Source organism: Coregonus clupeaformis, chromosome 20, assembly GCF_020615455.1.
Source record: "Coregonus clupeaformis isolate EN_2021a chromosome 20, ASM2061545v1, whole genome shotgun sequence".
NCBI lineage: Eukaryota > Metazoa > Chordata > Actinopteri > Salmoniformes > Salmonidae > Coregonus > Coregonus clupeaformis.
In genome coordinates, this window is record NC_059211.1 from 32,351,769 (window position 1) to 32,379,238 (window position 27,470).

General features: G+C 43.3%; 2 protein-coding genes across 9 annotated transcripts; both read right to left on the reverse strand.

Moving 5' to 3' along the window:
- Window positions 1–2,632: 2,632 nt before the first annotated feature.
- On the reverse strand, window positions 2,633–21,412 carry LOC121533888 (elongation factor 1-delta). 5 transcript variants are annotated; one of them, XM_041840217.2, is made up of 10 exons: window positions 21,270–21,412; window positions 20,395–20,452; window positions 12,164–12,284; window positions 11,995–12,066; window positions 5,454–5,510; window positions 4,064–4,148; window positions 3,855–3,964; window positions 3,580–3,777; window positions 3,183–3,377; window positions 2,633–3,033 (listed from the first exon to the last, which is right to left on the reverse strand). In XM_041840217.2, exons 3-10 carry the CDS (start codon window positions 12,278–12,280, stop codon window positions 2,995–2,997), a joined length of 873 nt encoding a protein of 290 aa, XP_041696151.2. In that variant the 5' UTR covers window positions 12,281–12,284; window positions 20,395–20,452; window positions 21,270–21,412; the 3' UTR covers window positions 2,633–2,994. The 5 variants fall into 5 exon arrangements, with proteins under 5 accessions (XP_041696151.2, XP_041696150.2, XP_041696152.2 ...); XM_041840216.2 differs by lacking the exon at window positions 20,395–20,452; XM_041840218.2 differs by lacking the exons at window positions 20,395–20,452; window positions 21,270–21,412 and adding an exon at window positions 20,523–20,541.
- A 1,052-nt stretch (window positions 21,413–22,464) lies between these two features.
- On the reverse strand, window positions 22,465–27,329 carry pycr3 (pyrroline-5-carboxylate reductase 3). 4 transcript variants are annotated; one of them, XM_041840222.2, is made up of 7 exons: window positions 27,182–27,329; window positions 24,900–25,014; window positions 24,394–24,458; window positions 24,052–24,231; window positions 23,543–23,755; window positions 23,034–23,126; window positions 22,465–22,936 (listed from the first exon to the last, which is right to left on the reverse strand). In XM_041840222.2, exons 2-7 carry the CDS (start codon window positions 24,976–24,978, stop codon window positions 22,724–22,726), a joined length of 843 nt encoding a protein of 280 aa, XP_041696156.2. In that variant the 5' UTR covers window positions 24,979–25,014; window positions 27,182–27,329; the 3' UTR covers window positions 22,465–22,723. The 4 variants fall into 4 exon arrangements, with proteins under 4 accessions (XP_041696156.2, XP_041696155.2, XP_041696154.2 ...); XM_041840221.2 differs by lacking the exon at window positions 27,182–27,329 and adding an exon at window positions 25,842–26,100; XM_041840220.2 differs by lacking the exon at window positions 27,182–27,329 and adding an exon at window positions 25,560–26,100.
- Between the last annotated feature and the right edge of the window lie 141 nt (window positions 27,330–27,470).

Genomic DNA, 27,470 nt, shown 5'->3' on the forward strand with positions numbered 1-27,470 from the left:
TTGAGGGTGACTCCAAATCCAGACCTCCATGGGTTGATAAATTTGATTTCCATTGATAATTTTTGTGTGATTTTGTTGTCAGCACATTCAACTATGTAAAGAAAAAAGTATTTAATAAGATTATTTCATTCATTCAGATCTAGGATGTGTTATTTTAGTGTTCCCTTTATTTTTTTGAGCAGTGTATAAACTGAGGGATTTTGTATGGAAGTCATTCATATGACAAGAGGCTACGTCCGTACCGCCTGTCATTGAATCCATTATTGTAACCATTAAATAATGTCTGAAAAACTCTCCATCTGTGTCCCATACTCTCTTGCATCATGAACTTCTCGATACCAGAAACTCATAACACTTATGCAGAATTTTCCTCACAGCTCTGTAATAATTAGCTAACATCATGAACATCTATTTATTGGCTTAGACAGAGACAAATAAACATTCCTATTATCAACTAATCAAAACATCCAAACACACAGAGGTCACACACACATGTTCATCCAGTTCAAGTTAAAGCAAACATGTAGCAAGATCCCTGGATGGGAGACCAGATGCTGCTGGAAGTGGTGTTGGAGGGCCAGTAGGAAGCGCCCTTTCCTCTGGTCTAAAAAAATATCCCAATGCCCCAGTGCAGTGATTGGGGACATTGCCCTGTGTAGGGTGCCATCTTTCAGATGGGACATTAAATGGGTGTATTAACTCTCTGTGGTCACTAAAGATCCCATAGTACTTATCGTAAGAGTAGGGTTGTTAACCCCAGTGTCCTGGTTAAATTCCTAATCTGGCCCTCATAACATCATGACCACCTAATCATCCCCAGCTTCCAATTGGCTCATTCATCCCCCCTCCTCTCCCCTGTAACTATTCCCCAGGTCGTTGCTGTAAATGAGAATGTGTTCTCAGTCAACTTACCTGGTAAAATAAATAAAAATTAACTACAATAAAATTATGAACTACAAGTAAAAGTATGATTATATTTACAATAACATGTAAAGTATATTTTCCTTTCTGGCTGCAGATTACATTGATCTTCAGCCGAATCCTGATACAGCATTTAAGAAACTGCAACTGATGGAGAAGAACAGAGTTGTGACAAGGATGGACCAAACACAAGAGACACGACAACGTTCCTGCAAGATTCATACATCGCTCAAGTGATGTGTGCACCACTGAAAATAAGTGAGAAAGATCGTTATTACTGGGAGGTGGCATGGAGTGGGGAGGAGGGTGTTGAAATAGCAGTCTCATATGACAGCATCAAAAGAGATGGTCTGTTTTAATAAGTGTCGGTTTGGACGCAATGCTTTGTCCTGGAGCTTAGAATGCACCACTGGCGTCTCTTTCTGGCACAACATAAAGGAGATCTGTGTCTGGTGGTGTCATTACCTCCAGGATTGGGGCGTCATTACCTCCAGGGTTGGAGTATTCCTTGACTATGAGGCAGGAACTCTTTCCTACCTCAACAACGCCAGCTTGACAAATGGTGTACTGGCACTCCTCCATAAGGTTGAGACTGAATTCACAGATGATCTCTGCCCTGGGTTTTGGCTTGGTTTGGTTTGATGCCCAATAGAAGAGGTTGTAGAAAAGAAGCACACAGGATGTACTGTACATGGTAGAGACAGATATTAGAGCAATGAACCATTACATCAGTCTGTGAAAGCATTTTCTGCAGATAAATGAAAAGGAATGGGCTGTAATATGAGCTGATAATATACACCATGTGAATCACAGGAGTCTGAGAAATTCCAGTCATCTTACATTTTCCACATTCCTATAACCTTTCCTAGTGTGTACCATTTTGCTGTCAACTTTCTAAAATATTCACCAATAAAAAACATTCTACAGTCAATGAATCTATTGTGCTTGTTTTCATAAGCCAATACATCATGTAAAAATAGTGTATTGCATATCAATGGCTGATATACAGTGTACAAAACATTAGGAACAGCTTCCTAGTATTGAGTTGCACCCTCTTTTGCCCTCAGACCAGCCTCAATTCGTCAGGGCATGGACTACAAGGTTTCGAAAGTGTTACACAGGGATACTAGCCCATGTTGACGCCAATGCTTCCCACAGTTGTGTTAAGTTGGCTGGTTGTCCTTTGGGTGGTGGACCATCTTTATACACACCGGAAACTGTTGAGCTTGAAAAACCCAGCAGCATTGCAGTTCTTGACACACTCAAACCGGAGCACCTGACACCTACTACCATACCCCGTTCAAAGGCACTTCAATCTTTTGTCTTGCCCATTCACCCTCTGAATGGCACATACACAATCCATGTCTCTGTTGTCTCAAGGCTTTAAAATAATGATTTAACCTGTCCCTTCCCCTTCATCTACACTGATTGAAGTGGATTTAACAAGTGACATCAATAAGGGATAATAGCTTTCACCTGGATTCTCCTTGTCAGTCTCATGGAAAGAGCAGGTGTTTCTAATGTTTTGTACACTCCAGTGCATCTTGTAGGAGCATGTGGCTACCTCATCTAGGGATGGATTTCACTCTTTTAGTAAGACAAGCTAAGCAAAACTTTGTCCATTAAGTTTACAACAAATTGTAATTTACAGTTGTTCCCAACATGCCCTTTACATGTGTTGATACCCAGAGAGAGAGAGAGACAAGAGGAGTTCAAGTTCACCAAAAGCTCTTTATTATTAACCATGTGACAAACTGCAGCAGGGGACGGACTGGGAACATGGCCAAGTCCCAAATGACACATTATTCTCTATATAGTGCACTACTTTTGACCAGGGCCTATAGCAGGGTTCTTCAATTCCGGTCCTGGAGGGCCGAAACACCTCTGTTTTTCATCCTCTCCTTCTAATCAGGGGATAATTCAGACCTGGGACACCAGGTGAGTGCAATTAACTACCAGGTAGAAATAAAAAACAGAGAACCCTGGCCTATAGAGTTCTGGTCCAAAGTAATGCACTATAAAGAGAATAGGGTGCCATGTGGGATGGGCCCAATGACGAGGAAGAGGGTGGAATCAGATCTTGTTGAAAGCTGCTACGTCGACACTCTGGACCTGCAGAACAAGAGAATAGAGAACATTCATCAAGATAAACTACGCAACAGTCTCCAACCGTCTCTCATTTGGGTAAGATAACCTGTACAAGAACATGCAGTATAGCATACTGTCAAAGGTGCGTGTGTATGAATCATGTCTGTACTCACGTAGTCCTCGAACTTGGTGATCTCCTCCTCTAGCAGGTCTGTCCCCACCTTGTCGTCCTCGACAACACACTGGATCTGTAACTTCCTGATACCGTAACCCACGGGAACCATCTTAGACTGACCCCACAGCAGACCGTCAGCTACAACAGACCTCACACACTCCTCCAGCTTAGCCATGTCTGTCTCATCATCCCACTGAGAGAGCGAGAGCAGAGAGAGGGGAAGGTGGAGAGAGAGGGGGAGGGAAGGGGGAAGAACATAACCAGGAGACAGGAAGGCAGATATTAATGTCATGAACACACACTGGAATTTACAAATATACCATCATAAATATTTATCAAATACTGTAAAGTGATGGAGAGAACATTAGGAAGAGTGGGTGGGAACTGTGACATACAGGCTTGACGTCTAATAGGATAGAGGACTTTGCGATGAGGGTGGGTTTCTTGGCCTTCTTCTCTGTATACTCTTTCAGCCTCTGCTCTTTGATTCGCTCGGCCTCCGCATCCTCCTCTTCATCACTGCCAAACAGGTCCATATCATCATCTTCATCCTCCACCGGGGAACTGGTCTTCTTCTGCTGGACGGATGTGCCCTGAGGAGGTGAGGAGTAGACCAATAATATAAGACAAATATATCACACCACACAGGACCAGCGTGAGAGGGGCTTACATTTGTACAGGGTGCTGCAGGGATGGAGGCTGCAGCTGGCGACTGGGATTTCTCCAGGACCGCTACCCGACACTCCAACTTAGACAGAGCCGACCGCAGGTCCTCCACCACTGACAAAGGCACACAGGGGAAAGAGAGTCAGTAAGACCACATGGAAGGAAGCACACACGCACCTTTGAGTAAGATACACAGACGCCACACACACATACCTTGGTGCAGACTGTGGTTCTCTAGCTCCAGGATCTTGATCTGTGTGACGAGTTCCCCTTGATCTCCTGTCCCATTAGCTGCACTCTGAACACACACACACACGAAAGTTAGCATGTCATTGTAAGCGAATCACCAGCGACCTCTACTGGCCAAACCCAGGTAACATGATCAGTTAAATTGAGGACACAATATAGGGTGAACAACACAGTTATGTCACATGTTGTGTTCATAAATAAATAGAGCTACAGGCAGAGAGAATAGACAATGAATGACAGCTACAATTGCAGCTCATGCAATGCTCCTCCCACTCAGGAAGAAAGTGTGGAAAGGATGGGCATTTTAAATGATTTAACTATTCGAATAATAAACAAATAAAAATGTGGATATCCAGATAGTCAACATTAAAAAAAATATATATACTACTCTTGACCAATTAGAAATACGCAAAATGCCACAAAAGCAGACAGTGTGCTGTTTTCAGACCTCTCACTGTTGCCGTTAGCCTAGGCTGATGTTCACCATCATGGAACTGATTCTGTTTAAAAAAAGGTTCTGGTGAGTGTTTCACATTGATCTGTGTAAGGTCCTGTGGAACCTCCGTTGGTGCGCGCCTATAGGGTAATTGCTATTTGAAGTGGGGAAAATAGCATACCCTTGTCAGGGCTGACCGGAGGGCTAAATGCACTATGATAGTAAAATGCCTTTTCATGTAAAACCCAACCCATAGGCCACGAGATAGAAAATGAGCTTGAAAATAAAACAATCACTTTGTACATCCTCAGATCTGTAGGCTAAATAAACAATGGACTGTCAAAGCCACATGACATCTGAAGCAGCAGTAGCTCAATGCGCTGTACACTACATTCTAGCTAAAGTGTATCATTTTATTAAATGAAGCACCGACAAATTAATTCAGACAAAGCTTTTCCCATTCTATTTTTTGTTGTGCTTTTTCATAGGTCTACATTTTTCTGGGACAAATGAAGTGTTAGAATACAAAACGTCCGTTCGGATATCCTATTAACATTGCCCATCCCTAGTCTGTGGTCTTGGTGATGATCAGTGGAGTTTTCAGTCGATTCTTCTAACATTCTACAGAGAAGTGTCCAAATATAAGAAGCCTGACACTGACCAATCACAACTCTTCAAAAAATAAATAATAATACACAAACACAGGCGTCCATCTTAGCAGCACCTAGAGAGAGTAAGCTCAGAGGAGGGTGGACAGGGACAGAGACAGAGAGAAGCATACCCATCATACAAGGAGAATGAGGTGGATAGGGGTGAAAGGACGGTCAGGGTGGGTGGCCAGAAAAAGGGTTTGTGTGAGTGTCACATTGCTCTCAGTAAGGGGTAGCTAGCTACTGTCACACAGGGTGGGACACTTACAGAATAGTGGTTCTGGGGTTGAGCAGAGCCTCTGCTAGGTAACAGTGAATTCTTCAGCTGTAGGGTTGGGAGGGATGGAAGGAAGGAGGGGAGGTAGGATGGAGGGAAGGTAGGATGGAGGGAAGGAGGGAAGGTAGGATGGAAAGAGTTGAATTAGGTTGAAGGTGCTGAGGGGACAGTGGTTGAAAGGAAACAGAGCTACAGGAGGGCTCAGGCAGAGGTATACATAGGACTGGTCTACAGGAGGGATCAGGCAGAGGTATACACAGGACTGGTCTACAAGAGGGCTCAGGCAGAGGTATACACAGGACTGGTCTACAGGAGGGCTCAGGCAGAGGTATACAGAGGACTGGTCTACAGGAGGGCTCAGGCAGATGTATACCCAGGACTGGTCTACAAGAGGGCTCAGGCAGAGGTATACACAGGACTGGTCTACAGGAGGGCTCAGGCAGAGGTATACCCAGGACTGGTCTACAGGAGGGCTCAGGCAGAGGTATACCCAGGACTGGTCTACAAGAGGGCTCAGGCAGAGGTATACACAGGACTGGTCTACAGGAGGGCTCAGGCAGAGGTATACACAGGACTGGTCTACAGGAGGGCTCAGGCAGAGGTATACCCAGGACTGGTCTACAAGAGGGCTCAGGCAGAGGTATACACAGGACTGGTCTACAGGAGGGCTCAGGCAGAGGCATACCCAGGACTGGTCTACAGGAGGGCTCAGGCAGAGGCATACCCAGGACTGGTCTACAGGGGAATTGGCAGACAAATGAAGTGTTAGTCAGTCATGCAAACCCACACACACACACACGAGGCTTAAACCAGCGTTACAAGCCACAATATGCTACTGAAACATGCAGGAATGGCTAGAGCAGGAATGGCTAGGGCTGAAATGAAACACAGACAAAGACACTTGTGACGGCTCGTGAAATCACACTTTTGGATTTCCTGTTCGCTAAATCAGAGCATGAAAATCAAACACACCCGTTTGTTCTCTAAGTGAAAGTGATAAGCCTGGGTTGTGTTCACTAGAAACCAAAAGGAAGAAAACCAACTGAAATGGGGCACGATTACCTGAACTTGTCCAATAAGAAACTCTCATTTTTGTTGCAAAACGATTTCTATTGCGTGCACTAATGAATATGACCCAGGGTATTCAAGGATCTTGTCAGCAGCTCAGGGTCAACATAAACACGCCTAGCTAGTCAAACAGAATGTTGCTGTGAAACAGTCTTAGCTGGGTCGTCAGATATGGCCAGTTCAGAAAGGTTTGTTTATACAGTACCAGTCAAAAGTTTGGACACACCTACTCATTCCAGGGTTTTTCCATATTTTTACTATTTTCTACATTGTAGAATATTAGTTAAGACATCAAAACTATGAAATAACACATATGGAATCATGTAGTAACCAAAAAAGTTAACCTCTTAAGGATAAGACCCCTTTTTTTCAATTTTCACCTAAAATGACATACCCAAATCTAACTGCCTGTAGCTCAGGACCTGAAGCAAGGAAATGCATATTCTTGATACCATTTGAAAGAAAACACTGAGGTTTGTGGGAATGGGAAATTAATGTAGGAGAATATAACACATTAGATCTGGTAAAAGATAATACAAACAAAAAAACATGCGTTTTTTTTTTTTTTTTTTGGTTCCATCATCTTTGAAATGAAAGAGAAAGGCCACAATATTGTGCCAGTAACCGAAAGGTCGCTGGTTCTAATCCCCGAGCCGACTAGGTGAAAAATCTGTCGATGTGCCCTTGAGCAAGGCACTTAACCCTAATTGCTCCTGTAAGTCGCTCTGGATAAGAGCGTCTGCTAAATGACTAAAAATAAATAAATAAAATAAATATATTATTGCAGTTTAGGCATAATTTAGATTTTGGCCTCTAGATGGCAGCAGTGTGTGTTGGCAGCAGTGTGTGTGCAAAGTTTCAGATTGATCCAGTGAAGCATTGCAATACTGGACTATGTTGTATCAAGTCTGCCCAAATGTGCCGAATTGGTCAATTGATACATTTTCAAGTACATAACTATAGAGAATATACAAAAATGATACAGTAATACAAAATGTAAGTTTACACACTCCCAGGAATGTCCTACATGATGGATCATTAGCTTATACACTAACTTTCACACATCTAGATGGCCGGGCGGGGTGGGTGTGGAGCCAGAGACACCAGGGGTTCAAACTATAGAACCCAGTTCCTACATTTGAATATAATAATGGATTTGATCAAACAAAACTATGCTACATCTTATCTCTGGGACCCTTAGGAAGACAAATCAGAGCAAGATTACTGAATGTAAGTACATTATTTACCTTCAGAGGTGAATGTATCAAACCAGTTGCTGTGATAAGTTTTGTTGTTGTGCACTCTCCTCAAACAATAGCATGGTATATTTTCACTGTAATAGCTACTGTAAATTGGACAGTGCAGTTAGAATAACAAGAATGTAAGCTTTCTGCCCATATAAGACATGTCTATGTCCTGGAAAGTTTGCTGTTACTTAAAACAGTCATGCTAATCACATTAGCACACGTTAGCTCAACCGTGGAATTTATTTCCTTCTTAATGCGTTTGAGCCAATCAGTTGTGTTGTGACAAGGTAGGGGGGGTATACAGAAGATAGCCCTATTTGGTAAAAGACCAAGTCCATATTATGGCAAAAACAGCTGAAATAAGCAAAGAGAAACGACAGTCCATCATTACTTTAAGACATGAAGGTCAGTCAATACGGAACATTAAGAACTTTGAAAGTTTCTTCAAGTGCAGTCGCAAAAACCATCAAGCGCTATAATGAAACTGGCTCTCATGAGGACCGCCACAGGAATGGAAGACCCAGAGTTACCTCTGCTGCAGAGGATAAGTTCATTAGCTTTACCAGCCTCAGAAATTGCAGCCCAAATAAATGCTTCACAGAGTTCAAGTAACAGACATCTCAACATCAACTGTTCAGAGGGGACTGTGTGAAATCAGGCCTTCATGGTCGAAATACTGCAAATAAACCACTACTAAAAGACACCAATAAGAAGAAGAGACGTGCTTGGGCCAAGAAACATGAGCAATGGACATTAGACCGGTGGAAATTTGTCCTTTGGTCTGGAGTCCAAATTTGAGATTTTTGGTTCCAACCGCCGTGTCTTTGTGAGAGGCGGTGTGGGTGAACGGATGATCTCCGCATATGTATTTCCCACCGTAAAGCATGGAGGTGGTGGTGTTATGGTGTGGGGGTGCTTTGCTGGTGACACTGTCTGTGATTTATTTAGAATTCAAGGCACACTTAACCAGCATGGCTACCACAGCATTCTGCAGCAATACGACATCCCATCTGGTTTGGCCTTAGTAGGACTATAATTTGTTTTTCAACAAGACAATGACCCAACACACCTCCAGGCTGTGTAAGGGCTATTTTACCAAGAAGGAGAGTGATGGAGTGCTGCATCAGATGACCTGGCCTCCACAATCCCCCGACCTCAACCCAATTGAGATGGTTTTGGATGAGTCGGTTGGCAGAGTGAAGGAAAAGCAGCCAACAAGTGCTCAGCATTTTACATTTTAGTCATTTTAGCAGACACTCTTATCCAGAGCGACTTACAGTTAGTGAGTGCATACATTATTATTATAAAAAAAATTCCCATACTGGCCCCCCGTGGGAAACGAACCCACAACCCTGGCGTTGCAAGCGCCATGCTCTACCAACTGAGCTACACGGGACTACATATGTGGGAACTCCTTCAAGACTGTTGGAAAAGCATTCCAGGTGAAGCTGGTTGAGAGAATGCCAAGAGTGTGCAAAGCTGTCATCAAGGCAAAGGGTGGCTATTTGAAGAATCTGAAATATAAAATATATTTTGATTTGTTTAACACTTTTTTGGTTACTACATGATTCCATAGTTTTGATGTCTTCACTATTATTATTATTATTCTACAATGTAGAAAATTGTAAAAATAAAGAAAAACCCTTGAATGAGTAGGTGTGTCCAAACGTTTGACTGGTACTGTATGTATGTACGTACACACGGCTATTTCAGTGACAGGTGTATAAAATAGAGCACACAGCCATGCAATCTCCATAGACAAACATTGACAGTAGAATGGCCTTACTGAAGAGCTAAGTGACTTTCAACGTGGCACCGTCATAGGACGGCACCTTTCCAACAAGTCAGTTTCTGCCCTGCGAGAGCTGCCTTGGTCAACTGTAAGTGCTTTTATTGTGAAGTGGTAACGTCTAGGAGCAACAATGGCTCAGCCGCAAAGTGGTAGGCCACAAGCTCACAGAACGGGACCGCCGAATGCTGAAGCATGTAGCATGTAAAAATCATCGGCCCTCGGTTGCAACACTCACTATAGAGTTCCAAACTGCCTCTGGAAGCAACGTCAGCACAATAACTGTTTGTTGGGAGCTTCATGAAATGGGTTTCCATGGCCGAGCAGCCGCACACAAGCCGAAGATCTCCATGTGCAATGCCAAGTGTCAGCTGGAGTGGAGTAAAACTCGCTGCCATTGGACTCTGGAGCAGTGGAAACACCTTCTCTGGAGTGATGAATCACGCTTCATCATCTGGCAGTCGGACTGACGAATCTGGGTTTGGCGGATGCCAGGAGAACGCTACCTGCCCCAATGCATAGTGCCAACTGTAACCTTTGTTGGAGGAGGAATAATGGTCTGGGGCTGTTTTTCATGGTTCGGGCTAGGCCCCTTAGTTCTAGTGAAGGGAAATCTTAATGCTACAGCTTACAATGACATTCTAGACGATTCTGTGCTTCCAACTTTGTGGCAACAGTTTGGGGAAGGCCCTTTCCTGTTTCAGCATGACAATGCCCCAGCGCACAAAATGAGATCCATACAGAAATGGTTTGTCGAGATGGGTGTGGAAGAACTTGACCTCAACCCCATCGAACACCTTTGGGATGAATTGGAACGCCGACTGCGAGCCAGGCCTAATCACCCAACATCAGTGCCTGACCTCACTAATGCTCTGGTGGTCGAATGGAAGCAAGTCCCAGCAGCAATGTTCCAACATCTAGTGGAAAGCCTTCCCAGAAGAGTGGAGGCTGTTAAAGCAGCAAAGAGGGGATATATAAATATTTTATGTATCATTAAGGAAAATGTAGGGAGATGCCAAAGGTAAAATATAATAAACATGTTTGATATTTTATAATCCAGATGCATGCTTAAATAAGGAATATAGCCATGTAGTATATACTATGTTTTAAATGAATGTATGTGCTCTTTCACAAAAGCTCTCAACCTATAACCCATATACTTATTATGGACACAGTATGCTTTACATTAGTTCTTTTTTAAGAAGGGGCCTGAGCCACGCAGCCAATAGAATGATAAGATGAGAGGCTTCATATAGAAAAAAGCATTCATGACCTTTTGGAGTGGACATTGTGTGACAGCTGGACGTTGAAAAAGAAGGGTGGTGCAGAACTAAAATAAGTTAGGAATTTGCCATAAGGGGAGTAACTGTATATGCTATGTAATAGGGGTGTAACGATCCATCTACTACATCGATATATCGATTTATATTCCTATGATCCAACTGCATCGATCTGTGCTCGGCGAGTTGGCCTTTTGGACAACATATATCGATCTAACATCGTTTTAAAATGTAATAAATCGATTGTATCGATACTAGGAAATAACCCATTGGATTTAAGCACGTCAGACTTTATATGGATGTTTTTTCTTAGCACTTTTAATGATAAAGGCTTTAAACATTACTCGATTCAGTCTGCCTATCCGTGACGTCATCGCGCCAGCAGCAGCGCAAAGGCGCCAAGACAACAAAATAAAGCATGGCGGACAACAGAGGAGAAGCCGACGAGCGAGAAATTATCAAGCCACCATTGCGGTCCTTACAAGAAACAGGAATCTAGGAAACTTCACCTGCACTGTCCAGTATCCAGGTATTTATTTCAGTCACACTGGTTGAATTTTTGGCTAAAAGGTTACTGAATCGATTTCAAGTCAATGAATCGTTTCGGATCGTATCGTTCTAAATGAACCAATATCGTCCTTGAATCGTATCGACAACCACGAATCGTGATACAAATCGAATCGTTGTTAAAACGAATCGTTACACCCCTACTATGTAAGCATGTTTGTGCATTTGTGTGTGTATAAAAGGGAGCGCTAAGCCAAAGAGAGACAGTCGTTCCATGGAACTGCTCGGCTTTTGTTATTAGATAATAAAAGTCTAATTTTTGGATTCACAAGCTCCAGTTTAAGAGATATTTTGGAGTTGACTACTTTTGAGTCAAATATTTCTACGACAGGGACCAATTCCATATTAATGCCCATGATTTTGGAATGAGATGTTCGACTAGCAGGTGTCCACATACGTTTGGCCATGTGTGTGTGTGTGTGTGTGTGTGTGTGTGTGGGGGGGGTCTTTGACCATATAACACACTACAAAAGATGATCTACATTAAAAAGGTGATGATCTTACTTTCAGTGCAGCTTTAAAGCAGATAATGTGAGAGATGGGGTGTATGAAGGCTCAGATGTGCATTATATTACACTCACTCCTGCTAGGGACTTCTGGATGTTTTCTCTGGCCCGGGCTATGTCCTGCAGGATGCTGTTGGCTCCCAGCTCCTATAGTGTAAAGTACAGGGGACCAGGTCAGACACTGATGCGCACACACACATGACAGACTGGGGAGAGGATTCACACACAGAGAAACTCTACCTACTTGTGCTGGGTGTGAGGTGCCATTCATGCGTTCGTAGAAATGTCTCTCTGCCTCATCGTAGCGAGGTTTATCAAACCAGATCTTCTCCTGGGCTAGGTAGTCTACTGCTGCACTCATGATGCTACAGAGAAGGAGAGGAGGCAGATGAGTGACAGAAGAGAGGGATCCAACATTTAGTAATTCAGTGAATTCAGTGACATAAACCCCCCCCACATTCTGAAATTGCATATTTGTCCCCCCCAGTTTTAGCATTGCATTGTGATACAAAAAGCGGTATCGGTGCGCTTTAGGACCATGTGGATGCCTCAGAGCGGTCAGGTAGGCTGTTTGGTGGTTTCAGACGGATGGATTTAGGACTGTGCAGACACCACAGAGCGTGCGAACAGAGGCAGCTGTTGTGCTTTTTCTCCGAGTTGTAAAAGCAAGCAGAGCAGAAACTGGCTACTCTTTATTTGATTGATATAGCTGGCAAGGTAACTGCTATTAGACTGAACAAAAAAATAGTATTTATTCCCAGTGCTGAGCTGGTAATGTAACTAACACGTAACATTAGCTAATGTTTCATCCCATCTTGACTGAAGTTCTGTCTGGAGTGAATGAACTAACGTTATCTAGCTAGTAGCTACCACAGCCAGTTCAGCTCTAGTCATCTGTCAGGTCACACTGCAGTATCTAAAAGCTGTTGTGTGTATGGAAATGTTTTGTAGCCTAAGTTTTGTCCTGTTTCAACAGAAGTAAATTAACTTGGCTCATTTTCACCTGTTGATATATCATTAGAGCTAGCCAAAAGTTGGCTAATGTTAGGTATTATCTTTGCCCCAATCCCAGTCAGTATAGCAATAACGTTATTGATCTGCCAGTTTCCCTAGCTAATTCCCTACTTGTCACACTGACACTGTATACACAGCTCTACAGGCTTCACGGTCATGATGCACAGTCAGTACACAACACTATGCTCATCATGTCTTAGCAGGATCAGATGGTGACAGGTGTCACAGCAGGGTCAGACAGGCATGGAAGACCAGTCTACGGAGCTCAGGTGAATTTTGCAGTATAATATTTCAACAATCAGTGAATGGATACAAAGTTCCATCTTGAGTTGATGGGTAGGCTACAGTCTGGGATCTGTGAATAATGGTCATTTCAATTATTGAACCATTTATTCTATTCTTGGATAATATAATGTATAAATGTACACCAAGGTAATTCTTTGTCATGCCTCATCTGAGCAGGATCAGATGGAGACAGGGGTCTCATCAGGGTCAGGCAGACCGGGAAGATCTGTCTATGACGGCGCTGAGGTGAACTTTTGCAGATACAACACTATTCTCTCTGTGCAGCAAACACTGGACAAGCCTGAAGCTTCAAAGATTGAAACTATTATAAGGTAGTCTGACACACCTCTAAAGTTGATTTACAAAACTGTATTAAGGGTTGATAGAGGGTGGCAGGTAGCTTAGTGGTTAAGAGCGTTGTGCCAGTAACCGAAAGGTCGCTTGTTCTAATCACCGAGCCGACTAGGTGAAAAATCTGTCGATGTGCCCTTGAGCAAGGCACTTAACCCTAATTGCTCCTGTAAGTCGCTCTGGATAAGAGCGTCTACTAAAATGTAAAATGTTTTCCCGATGACAAAACATGTAAAACAAAAATGTGAGGAAGACACTACTGATGAATTGATACAGATACGTTTAAAATGCCCAGTCATGTTCACATACAGCGTATTCGGAAAGTATTCAGACACCTTTACTTTTTCCACTTTGTTACATTACAGCCTTACTCTAAAATGGATTTTTATTTTTATCTAGCTATACACAATACCCCATAATGACAAAGCGAAAACAGGTTTAGAAATGTTGGCAAATATAAAAAACACTGAATTACCTTATTTACATAAGTATTCAGACACTTTGCTATGAGACTCGAAATTGAGCTCAGGTGCATCCTGTTTCAATTGATCATCCTTGAGCTGTTTCTACAACTTAATTAGAGTCCACCTGTGGTAAATTCAATTAATTTGACATGATTTGGAAAGGCACACCTGTCTATATAAGGTCCCACAGTTGACAGTGAATGTCAGAGCAAAAACCAAGCCATGAGGTCGAAGGAATTGTCCGTAGAGCTCCGAGACAGGATTGTGTCAAGGCACAGATCTGGGGAAGGGTACCAAAAACGTTCTGCGGCATTGAAGGGCCCCAAGAACACAGTGGCCTACATCATTCTTAAATGGAAGAACTTTGGATCCACCAAGACTGTTCCTAGAGCTGGCCGCCCGGCCAAACTGAGCAATCGGGGGAGAAAGGCCTTGGTCAAGGAGGTGACCAAGAACCCGATGGTCACTCTGACAGAGCTTCAGAGTTCCTCTGTGGAGATGGGAGAACTTTCCAGAAAGACAACCATCTCTGCAGCACTCCACCAATCAGGCATTTATGGTAGTGGCCAGACAGAAGCCACTCCACAAAGGCACGACAGCCCGCTTGGAGTTTGCCAAAAGGCACCTAAAGACTTTCAGATCATGTGAAAGATTCTCTGGTCTGATGAAACCAAGATTGAACTCTTTGGCCTGAATGCCAAGCGTCATGTCACCATCCCTACGGTGAAGCATGGTGGTGGTAGCATCATGCTGTGAGGATGTTTTTCAGCGGCAGGTACTGGGAGACTAGTCAGGATCGAGGGAAAGATGAACGGAGCAAAGTACAGAGAGATCCTTGATGAAATCCTGCTCCAGAGCGCTCAGGATCTCAAACTGGGGCGAAGGTTCACCTTCCAACAGGACAATGACCCTAAGCGCACAGCCAAGACAACGCAGGAGTGGCTTTGGGACAATTCTCTAAATGTCCTTGAGTGGCCCAGCCAGAGCCCGGACTTGAACCCAATCGAACATCTCTAGAGAGACCTGAAAATAGCTGTGCAGTGACGCTCCCCATCCAACCTGACAAGAGCATGAGAGGATCTGCAGAGAAGAATGGGAGAAACGCCCCAAATACAGGTGTGCCACGCTTGTAGCGTCATACCCAAGAAGACTCGAGGCTGTAATCGCTGCCAAACGGTGCTGAGTAAAGGGTCTGAATACTTATGTAAATGTCATATTTCCGTTTTTATTTAATACATTTGCAAACATTTCTAAAAAGCTGTTTTTGCTTTGTCATTATGGGGTATTGTGTGTAGATTGATGAACAAATCAATGTAATCCATTTTAGAATAAGGCTGCAATGTAACAAAATGTGGTAAAAAAACCAAGGGGTTTGAATACTTTCTGAATGCAATGTAATCTCAGACATAAATTACTGCAGTTTAAGACCACCCTTCTCCCTGTTTTTGTTTGCTTGGAAACGTTGATAATGGAGACTTACCAGAAGAAAATGTAACCTAGCATTTATAGTGGCTTAGAAATGCATTGCCATTAATTGGAAGGTTGGTTATCCTCCCACAATGTCACAATGGATGGCAGAAATGAGATTATGTATCACTACATTTGATTTATTACAAGATTAAGGGTATACTGTGCAACTTTAATAAGGTCTGGATGCCTTATATGGAATACTGTACGACAAAAGGAGCTCTACAGTACTTTTAGGCATATGGTATGAATTACAGTGCCCTCCGTAATTATTGGGACAGTGAAGCATTTTTTCTTATTTTGCCTCTATACTCCAAAGTTTTGGATTTGAAATCAAACAATGACTACCAACTTAAAGTGCAGACTGTCAGCTTTTATTTGAGGGTATTTTCATCCATATCGGGGGAACTGTTTAGAAATTACAACACTTTTTGTACATAGTCTCCCACCCCCCACCCATTTTAGGGGAGCAAAAGTATTGGGACAATTTCACTTATGTGTATTAGAAAGTTGTAAAAAGTTATGTATTTGGTCCCACATTCATAGCACTCAATGACTACATGAAGCTTGTGACTCTACAAAATGTGTTGGATGCATTTGCTGTTTGTTTTGGTTGTGTTTCAGATGATTTTGTGCCCAATAGAAATGAAATTGTAAATAATGTATTGTGTCATTTTGGAGTCACTTTTATTGTAAATAAGAACATAATGTTTTTAAGCACTTCTACATTAATGTGGATGCTACCATGATTACGTATAATCCTGAATGAATCGTGAATAATGACGTGTGAGAAAGTTAGATGCACAAATATCATACCCCCAAGACAGGCTAACCTCTCACCATTACAATAACAGGGGAGGTTAGCATTTTTTGGGGGGGGGTATGATATGTGTTTCTATAACTTTCTCACTCATCATTATTCACAATTTATTCATGTAGAAGTGTTTAGAAACATATTCTATTCTTATTTATAATAAAAGTGACCACAAAATGACCCCAAAAGGGTCGTATTAGATTGTGTAGAAATGCATGAAATGAGCATTAGAATGTCCAAAACATTCTGAGGGAGGACCCCGCCAGGTTATGTCCCCCCCCCCCTTCTAAAACCAAAGTTGCGCCCCTGGGACAAATCTTTGAAGACCACCAACATTGAGTAAAATAAATAATCATGCAAGAAAACACAAATGAAAAGGGTAAAGCAAATAAAAAACAGACAAATGAGCAAACAAAAACACAGAAAACAAGTAAAGAAATAAAACAAATGAACCAATTCAAGAAAGAAAACGGTAATGAAAAGGAGAAAGAGTCAAATGAAGCTGGTTTTTTTTGTGGAGGTCCAGACTCCTGGGATGGGTCATACTTCTCCCTCAGAGGGCCGTTGCATGTGACCGGTGATGCTGGCGATGACGTTGCTGACGCCGCAGTATCTTCTTCCCCAAGAGCCCTCTCCTCTCTGTTGGCTACTGTTGACTCCACAGGTACATTCTGGTGATAACCGTAGAAACGTCTCTCTGCATCCTCGTAGCCTCCCCGGTCTAGCCACACCCTCTCACTGTCTGGATGCAGGAAGTACATGGCCACACCTTCCTCCTCTGTGATGTAAGCAGGTTCCTCCTCCTCCTGAATGGTGCGCAGAGAGTGGAAGACTTCGTCCTTCCCCTGTGAGACCATGGCTGCTTCTTCTAACACTTCCTCCTCTTCCATAAGACTCTGTGGGTGGTCTCCACTACCCCTGGAGGTTGAGGGAGCGTTAGGGTTGGTACGTGAGGTGGAGGCTCCACCAACCAGGTTGTTGCTGTTGGGAGAGCGGTTGTTGCCGCAGAGGCTCTGGTAGAAGGCGGCCTCGGCCCGGTCGTAGAGATGCTTCTCCAGCCACACGCCCCTCAGCAGCTCCATGGGGAGACGGGGCAGCCCGTTCACCAGCTGACCAGGGGCCTGGGCCAAGGTCAGTGGAGAGGCCGCCGGCGGGGTATGGGCCAGGGACAGGTAACCCTCGTCTGGTGTGGCGGCGCTGTTGGCGGGCAGGGCCAGGAAGTCTGAGGCTGCTGGCTGCAGGGGCTCTGCAACAACCCAATGCTCTTCAGCTACTATGGCTGGAAGGGTGGTGGGGTGGCTCGGGGCAGGGGGTGAGGGTGGAGGGGAGGTGGGGTGGTTGTCAGCAGCCAGGGCAGGGGGCGAGGGTGAGCTGCTGGGCCGTGTCTTCGCCCAGTTGGCAGAGCGTGTCAACCAGCAGTGATACAGACTCTCAGCCTGCTCATACACACTGCGGTCAAACCACACAGATCCACACTCAGACCGCATGCCGAGCAGGACCGTGCTGGGGGTGTCAGGGACAGGGGCATGGCTACCGTCCCCCTGGCCAGGTGGTGGAGGCGGATGCATCTCCACGGCAACGGATGCTGGGCGGTTGTCAGGTTGAGTGGAGCGTTTCCGACGGCGACGGCTCTTACCACTACGCTTCCGGTTGCCGTCTCCGTTCACGCTGCTGCTCTCTGGGGAGGACAAAGCGACACCACCCCCATTCCTCTGGCCCCCCTCTACTGCCACCTCATTGGTACAGTCCACCTGGCAGCGGCTGGGAGGGAGATCAGGATCAGACTGATCCATTGCTGAACACGGGGGGTTCCGCTGAGGCATCATCTTTGATCCGAAGCAGAGAAAGAGAGAGACAGAGTGATAGGGACAGGCTAGAGGGTTAGTTACACAGAGGAGAGAAGTTTAAAGAGAGAGAAATTGATCCATTGGACTCTGCCATTTTTACTTTGTACGTTAAACTGAGCTAAGAGAATTCAATGGATCAATCCCAGAATGCATTGAGGCATGCAGGAAAGGAAGAGAAAGGAAAAGAACGGACAAAGAGCCAGATCCAGCAGACCAACGGCGGATGAATGATGAACTGAACGATGGATGATGTCCACTTCACCGGTTGTGTTCGAAGAGCACAAACAGGAGAAAACATCTTCAGTGTTCACCAAGTAGTATAGGCTAGTGCCTCCATTTCACAAGTTTTACTCATATTTCATGCCTTCTGAACACAACCCCTCATGTCCAATGTTATATTCTGGAGTTCTTGGGATTCTCATACTTCGGACGGTAGCCCATAGTAGATGTCTCTGGACAAACGGCCTCTATTCAGGTCCACTTATATAGTCTTTATATGGCAACCAATAGATGCCATCATGGCCAACTAAAGAACTACGCTAATGAAAACGTATTCAAGACAATCACAAGGACAATCATAAGCAAATGCCAATAATGACAGCATTTACTACCGTTCAAAAGTTTGGGGTCACTTACAATTTTTTAGTCCATTAAAATAACATTGAATTGATCAGAAATACAGTGTAGACATTGTTAATGTTGTAAATGGCTATTGTAGCTGGAAACGGCTGATTTTTAATGGAATATCTACATAGGCTTACAGAGGTCCATTATCAGCAACCATCAGGCCTGTGTTCCAATGGCACATTGTGTTTGCTAATCCAAGTTTTATCATTTTAAAAGGCTAATTGATCATTAGAAAACCCTTTTGCAATTATGTTAGCACAGCTGAAAACTGTTGTGCTGATTAAATAAGCAATAAAACTGGCCTTCTTGGGACTAGTTGAGTATCTGGAGCATCAGCAATTGTGGGTTCGATTACAGGCTCAAAATGGCTAGAAACAAATAACTTTCTTCTGAAACTCGTCAGTCTATTCTTGTTCTGAGAAATGAAGGCTATTCCATGCGAGAAATTGCCAAGAAACTGAAGATCTCGTACAATGCTGTGTACTACTCCCTTCACAGAACAGCGCAAATTGGCTCTAACCAGAATGGAAAGAGGAGTGGGAGGCCCCGGTGCACAACTGAGCAAGAGGACAAATACATTAGTGTCTAGTTTGAGAAACAGACGCCTCACAGGTCCTCAACTGGCAGCTTCATTAAATAGTACCCGCAAAACACCAGTCTCAACGTCAACAGTGAAGAGGCGACTCCGGGATGCTGACTTTCTAGGCAGAGTTGCAAAGAAAAAGCCATATCTCAGACTGGCCAATAAAAAGATAAGATGAAGATGGGCAGTCTGAGATATGGCTTTTTATTTTAATGGACAAAAATGTTTACTTTTCTTTCAAAAACAAGGACATTTGTAAGTGACCCCAAACTTTTGAACTGTAGTGTATATCAAAGTATGCATATTCTGCATGCAAACTGAAAAAGTTGCTCCATAACCTTAAAAGGGCATTAAATAAAATATGATCACTCAGCAAAGTTACTGAGGGGCGTTGTTGAATGAATGGCGTGTCGTGATAACAGTAACAGTCCTGGAATGCTCAATCAGAACTAATGCAGGTAGGACCAACCTCAATGTTGAGCGTCCCAAGTGGCACGCTATTCCGTTTATAGTCCTTTAGGGCTCTGGTCAAAAGTAGTGTACTATAAAGGGAATAGGGTGCAATTTGGGACGAATCCTGTATGTTCTGTGTATACATCATAGAAATAGAATTCTAGATTCTATACAGTAGATTACACAACATAACCTGCCACAGCAAAGACTTCTGAGTCATTAGCAGTCCAGGATGAAGCTGTGGTTTTGATGGCAAGCAAATCATGCATAATTGATGATTCATACCATAGCATAACATTGTGAAACAGGAAATACATTTCCTTATACCCATCTAGATGTGTTTTTTCCCCCAATCGTTTTTTAGTACTACTAATAAAAACAACTTGGCTGTAGGCTACTATTGCTGAGCCATGTGCTTTAAATCCTATTAAAATATATATTTGAGATTATTTTGATTGTTAGAATTATTCACATCTTGATAGTTGGCTGTTAAGAAAATGATTTCCTGCATGATAGGTGTGTAAAACACCCTATAGTTGGCCTAGATATAAAAATATATATGTAACTCACCTTCCTTGGCGAGAGTGTGAGACCAAACAACTTTCGTGATTAGAATGCGCAACACGTTCTTTTCATTCATTCAGCCGCGAGCCATGAACAAACAAACAAACAATTATAATACTGCATTCCTGACCTACCGGAAAATCAACACCTTTGGGGAAAAGGCTACAACATAGGAGTGTACAGTAGGCCTACATACAAAGTGTGACAGCGTCAATAATTGGCTAAACGTGCCTTGGGTTCTTCGTGGCACATTCGGATTGGGGCCGTGGGGGTGGGGGACTATTTTAAGACTGCGTCATTGCAACCAAAACGTTTATATTTTTGTGTCATTCAATTAATAATCAATAACCAAAGCCACATTTTACTAGACGTATGACAAAGAAGGACTAATGTAATAGGCTACCCGCTTCTCCAATTCTTAAGAGCATATAACAAGGGGTCAGAGGCATAATTTTGAGGTTGTCATTTGAGACAGTGATAAGAAACACATTATCAACAGCGGTGTTATTCCTTTGATGGCCATGTTATAATGTAACAATTTAACGTCACCGGCTCGCTCTGTCGTTGAGACATCTTCCGTCACTCTCAAGACATCGAGGTAGGTGGTGCCACTGCCAAATTGAAGCCTTTGTAAACTAAAACATTTTAGCCAACCGTCTAGATCCATTAGCAATGAATTCTCTTTATTTTTCCTGAATATCTCAGCTTCTGTTGATATTCATATTTAGCCGGTCGGCCCCGGCTTGGGCTGTCATTGTTGTCGGACATTTCTCTCTTCTTAACGTTAACTGTTCACATTAGCTCTCCCTCACACCAAACAATTTGACTAGCGACTACCATGTTCATTCCCCGGCTGGAAAAGCGAGCGGTCAGTTACTTACTATTCTGTATTTCGGTGGTTAACGGGTCCGGTGTTCCTCGTGTGCTTGTTCAGCTAGGAGCCTAGAACAGAAAGGAGGAAGAGTGGGAAAATAGAATAGGCGTCCACCGAAGGTGTGGGGGGGGGCCACGGGAAAGGGCCCTGTTCTTTTAAACGCCGGGTTGTTGCACGGTTGATTTACAAATTATCCTACTGAAAATATTATTTTAGGATTATAATATTATGAAAGTCTGGAACGGTGTGTCATAATTGAGCTTTTATTCATCATTTGTCCAATCAGTTTTTCTCCAGGATTGGTATACTCCAATTCAACACGCACTCCGCTTGCTCATGACAGAATAAGGAACTGATTAATAAAACGTAATTTCTTCAGCCAGCAGGGGTCACTGTTTGCAACTTGATTTCAGACTTTCACACAGATTTTTTTGTTCAATATTTGTCTGGAATAAAAAATTATTCGGATAGTCTTCAAATTAAATAAATAACAAATGCAGAAAAACTAAGGAAGGTGTATTGTATGTAACATATTTAACTTGATAGGCTACACTTTAGTAGCATGGAAACAAACTTTTAGTCCATTAAAGTACTGTATCACTCAAATACATTTTAAGTAATTTGCAATATCATACTATGTGCAGGCTCCCTGAATTAAGGACCCTCTGAATTAAGATAGTGCGAATGTCCAGTACCTAAATTTTAAACTTAGTTAAGGTATAACTCATTTAATCCTTCAGCACACATTTAAAATATTTAATCAAACAAAAGACATCTATGGTTCCTAGTAAATCCTTGTTTTTAGTAACATGTATTTTGGTTTATACTATAGATTTTCTCTCTGCTTAGCACCATACAGATATTTCCTTGTTTGTCATCTTGGCATCCTGACATTCATACAGGGATACATTTTGATTGATTAGGAACCATGGGTCGAGTCCCTAAACGTAACATATCTCCCATCTTCAACCCTCTTCAACTCATCACAGTCCTCCTGATCACAACCAATGAATGAAGGTTTGGGTCAATTATATTTCTATTGACTGAATAGAAATGGTATTTACCCCAACCCTTAATGATAGTACAGCAGGTTTTCAAAACTCAGTCACAACTTCCAGTCCTCCAGTGCCCTTGCTTCCTATCTTGTTCATAGGCATCAGTTTAGGGCAGATAGGTATAACATTATTTTAATAACAAAAATGGAAAATACCAATGAATTCCCTTTAATAATTCAAATGAACATTGATCAATTATGAAGATAACTGGATTAGCGCTGATTTGACTCTTCTTGCTGTATTCTTCTTTGTGCCCTTGAACAATTCCTGCAGTCAGATTTGTAGTTAGATTAGGCTCCAACAGTAACATTAAAGTTGAAGACTGAAGTGGTTGCTGTGGGCATTGAGCAGAGAGCAACCAAAACATCCTAATTTCTTGAATCAGTTACTATGGGCCAAAACGACCTCACTTCCTATTTTCTGTGGCCGTGGGCGCCGACTTCCTGCCCAGCTCCCTGGCCCTCTCAGTAGCAGTCTCCACAGCAGTCATGGTGGCGGCCCTCACACCCCCCTGCTCCATGGCATGAAGCCCAAAGATAGTCGTGCCTCCTGGTGTACACACCTCCGAACGCAGTTGGGCTGGATGCTTCCCTGAGTCCCTCAACAACTGGCCTGCCCCCTGGAAAAGAAAGGAACATTATACATGAACAGAGACACAGAAGTACCTGTGCTAATATAATACAAATGAGGGCTGCTTTATGAAACCAGAAACTCACCAATACAGTCTGAGCAGCGATGCTATGGGCCAGAGCACTGGGCATGCCCATCTTCACTGCTCCCTCAGCCAGCGCCTCTGCAAACAGATACACCTGCAGGGCCAAGGACTCTGTTATGACCAGAACGTTACCCCTTTCAGTCTTGTCTTCTCCATCCCTCTATCCCTTCTTCCTTTCTTTACCTCCATCCCTCTCCCACCCCTCTATTCCTACCTTCCCTCCATCCATTTTACATTTACATTTTAGTCATTTAGCAGACACTCTTATCCATAGCGACTTACAATGAGTGGAAATTCAATAGATTAGGCCCTTCAAACTAAACTCTGGACATCGAAGCCAGTTCCACTGCATTTTTTCATTGTTGCCCTCCAATCAGGGACTGACTTAGACCTAGGACACCAGGTGTGTGCAATTAATTATCAGGTAGAACAGAAAACCAGCAGGCTCCGGAACCTGTAGGGTAAGAGTTGAATACCCTTGGATTAGGCCATCCCTCCCCTCCCACTCACAAAGGCCACCCCACTGCCGCTGAGCCCAGTGTGGATATCTATCCAGGCCTCGGGCCCCTCCTCCACCAGGCCACAATGCTGAAGCAGCGAGCGGAGCAGATCCCCGTCCTCCTGCCGAGCCCGCGTCCCCCGCGAGAACAACAGTGCCCCTTGCTGGACCAGACAGGGAAGGTTGGGCATCAGTCTCAAAACCACCGCATCAAATGGCAGGAGCTGGAGGAGAGGGGGGGAAGACATGAGAGAGGGAGAGCGAGAGGAACAGCGGTGTTAGGATGGATGGAGGGAAGGAGGAAGGGCATGTGACAGAGAACGAAACACAAAATTATACAATTATGGTATTTTGCTTTATTGCTCGAAATGTTCTTGCCTTTTGTTTGTCTGCAAAGAAAAAAATCGCCAGATATACTACAGGCATGTCTATCAGATATCTGATCAACCAATCAAGCAACTCAAGTTACTCAGGTTACTAAGCAATAGTTTAAAAACCCAACCCTCTCCTCAGGACTCACCCCCTGAAGCGTTGCCAAGGTTACACCTGCTGCCACGGAGACAATGATGTGTTTCCGGGTGACGTGGTCTGTAATCTCACTGAGAACGGTTGCAACGAGGTGTGGTTTGACCGCCACAAACACCATGTCACAGCTACTGACCAGCTCTGCATTGGAGTGGGTGACAGCCACCCCCAACTCCTGAAATAAAATGAAAACAGAGGTGAATGGTAGCTCTGTGCACTGTGCATAACACACACACAAATTTGTAGAGCAATCGATTCATCAATGTAAATACAGTGATGATATCGACTGACGGGGGTGGAGAAAATAAGTGGGTGTGGAAAGAAGAGGAATGTGTACCTGAAAGCGACCAAAGTTCCTTGTGGAGGGTGCGCTCACTTTAACGTTGGTGGGAGGGACATCTCCTGCAATTAAACATTCTGCAAGTTTTTTTAGGCAAGTCAAGAGTCACACACACACACACCCCAGGGTTGGGGTCAATTCGAATTGAAGGCAGGCAATTCTAATTGAAGGTAGTCAATTCAGGAAGTAAACTGAAATTCCAATTCAATATTTGCAAAAAAGGGCATCTACTTTCAATGACTTCTCAATCAACTGAAAAGGAGAAGCTATTTATGCAAGACGTTTTTTCAGTTTGGGATTTTATATTCAAATCACTTCCTGAATTGACCGACTTCAATTCGAATTGACCCCAACCCTGACACACACACACTAGATCACACACTAGATTCTTCTGACTGTTGGCTCACTGACCAGACTACAGGACTCCCTTGGCTATCCCGTAGGCCATGTTACATGCCCTGATGAAGACACACACACACACTATATTCTCCCTGTTGACCTACCAGACTGCAGGACTCCCTTGGCTATCCCGTAGGCCATGTTGCCTGCCCCGATGAAGCCGATTCTCAGGTTGGAGTCCATCTCAGGAGGCGTCTCTGGGTCTGGGTCTGTCTTGATCTGCATGGGGGGCAAAGATAAATCACTAGTTTTATGAACCATAACAGGGGCACCAATGATTATAATGACATCATCACTTGCGTCTCAAATGGCACCCTATAAAGTGTACTACTTTTGACATGGGCTCATAGTGGGGCGGCAGGTAGCCTAGCAGTTAGAGTGTTGGGACAGTAAGGTTTCTTGTTCGAATGCCTGAGCGGCAAGGTGGAAAAATCTGCCAAGGCAGTTAACCCCTACAACAACTGCTCCCCGGGTGCCGATGACGTCGATTAAGGCAGCCCCAGCACCTCTCTGATTCAGAGGGGTTGGGTTAAAAGCAGAGGACACATTTCGGTTGAATGCATTCTGTTGTGCAACTGACTAGGTATCCCCTTTCCCTTAGGGTTCTGGTCAAAAGTAGTGCACTGTATAGGGAATACAGTGCCAGGGCACAGACAACATAATCATGGGCTTGACGTCTGGGCAATGGTAAGAAATCAAATGAGCGCATTGCCTACAATGACATCCACAGTAGAATTATCATGCAACGACTGAGCAGCAGTTACTACTTCTTCTTCGGAATCTTCAGTCTCTTCCTCATGCACTGTAGGCTTAGGCCTATTCCGAATACGAACAGGGCCGCGGTTGGTGTCATGCGAGCGGTTCCATGTTTCAGATTCATCCATTATTGATTGCATCGTGGTTGCATATTGTGGGAAACGAGTAAGTTTCACTGTTTGCTGGTTGTTATTCCAGCTATAATACGATGTCTTGAGAACTTTCCATCGGTGCCTTATCTGGTCAATTGATCTGTGATACCCGGCCTGTTTCATTCTCTTCTCTGCTACCTTGAACAACTTCAGGTTTCGAACCTTCCGACCGTCCAAGTGCTTCGCTATGTCCAGCTCCCTTAAAACTTTTAACATATATTCAGTCTCCTCCGAGTCCCAGAAGTATTTTTTCATGGCAGACATTTTTAACTGGTAGGTTTTTTTTAGGTTGCGATATATAGCGATCAAAGTATAATATTGATCTGTCCGAATATTCCGAATGGATCTCGATCGGATTATACACATTCCACCTATGCTTTGCTGCGGTCGTCACTAGTTACCAACGCCACAAAGTCATAAACCCCGCCTATTTTTACAATGTATCTTCTTAAAATCTGATTTTAAATCTAACCCTAACCTTAACCACACTGCTAACCTTATGCCTTAAATTAAGACCAAAAAGCAAATTTTTGTTTTCATAAATATTTAAGATAGGCAATTTTGACTTTGTGACTGTGATAACTAGTGGAAACACTTTACTGCCGGAACAATAACAAATTAACTTCCGGTTTCAGCCTTCATAATAAAAGCCCTCAAATACGCCATAAACCCATTATCTTATTAAACATTTCAATAAAACGTAAAAAATAATAATTGATAAACACCTATTGGTCAATATGTGCAATATTTAAGCAATAAGGCACGATGGTGTGCGGTATATGGCCAATATACCATGGCTAAGGGCTGCTCTTAGGCAAGACGCAATTTTTTTAGTCATTTTAGCAGACGCTCTTATCCAGAGCGACTTACAGTTAGTGAGTGCATACATTCGGAATACAGGCGGAATGTCTGGATACAGCCCTTAGCCGTGGTATATTGGCCATATACCACACACCCCAGAGGTGCCTTATTGCTATTATAAACTGCTTACCAACATAATTAGAACAGTACAAAAATATTTGTCATACTGTGGTATACGGTCTGATATACCACGGCTTTCAACCAATCAGCATTCAGGGCTCGAACCACCCAGTTTATAATTACTGTTAAACTCTAATCGTTTTTTGTTGATGTTGTTTTGTGTCTTCTCACTTTTGTTTATTGTTTATTTCACTCGCTTTGGCAATGTAAACACGTTTCCCATACCAATAAAGCCTCTTTGAATTGAATTGCTAACTAGGTGTTGGACTGACAGAAACAGGGGTCTTGGGTTTGGCTCCCAGTCACTTCTGATAGTACTGACACAAATCTTTGGGCTCACACACGTGTGCTTTTATAACTAGTACTAGAACCACAACTACATCGAGCTGCTAGCTACTACAGCTCAACAGTTTAACTAGCTAGCTAGCATATGATTCAAATTGACTTCACTTAATTTGAGATATATATGTAGTATACAGTTGCCTAGTTATTGTTACCTTCAATCAAATCCAGGGATTGTGTAGAGGCTTTGAGCTCAGCTGACTCACGAGTCTTCCTGTCTGAGCAAGTTGCTGCACATGATCTGATCTGTATATCATCTCAACTTCAGGTATATGTAGCATAAAGGACACATATGATAGAAAGATCTACGAATCTGCCGAAGCTCAAAGGTGCAATTGGCCAATGATCAAACAAGAAGTCAAGCCTGTTCCTTGTTGTGTATCTCGCGAGATCCAGAAAGACGCTGATCCAATTGGCTGTTTCCTGTACTATTTAAAACAGATG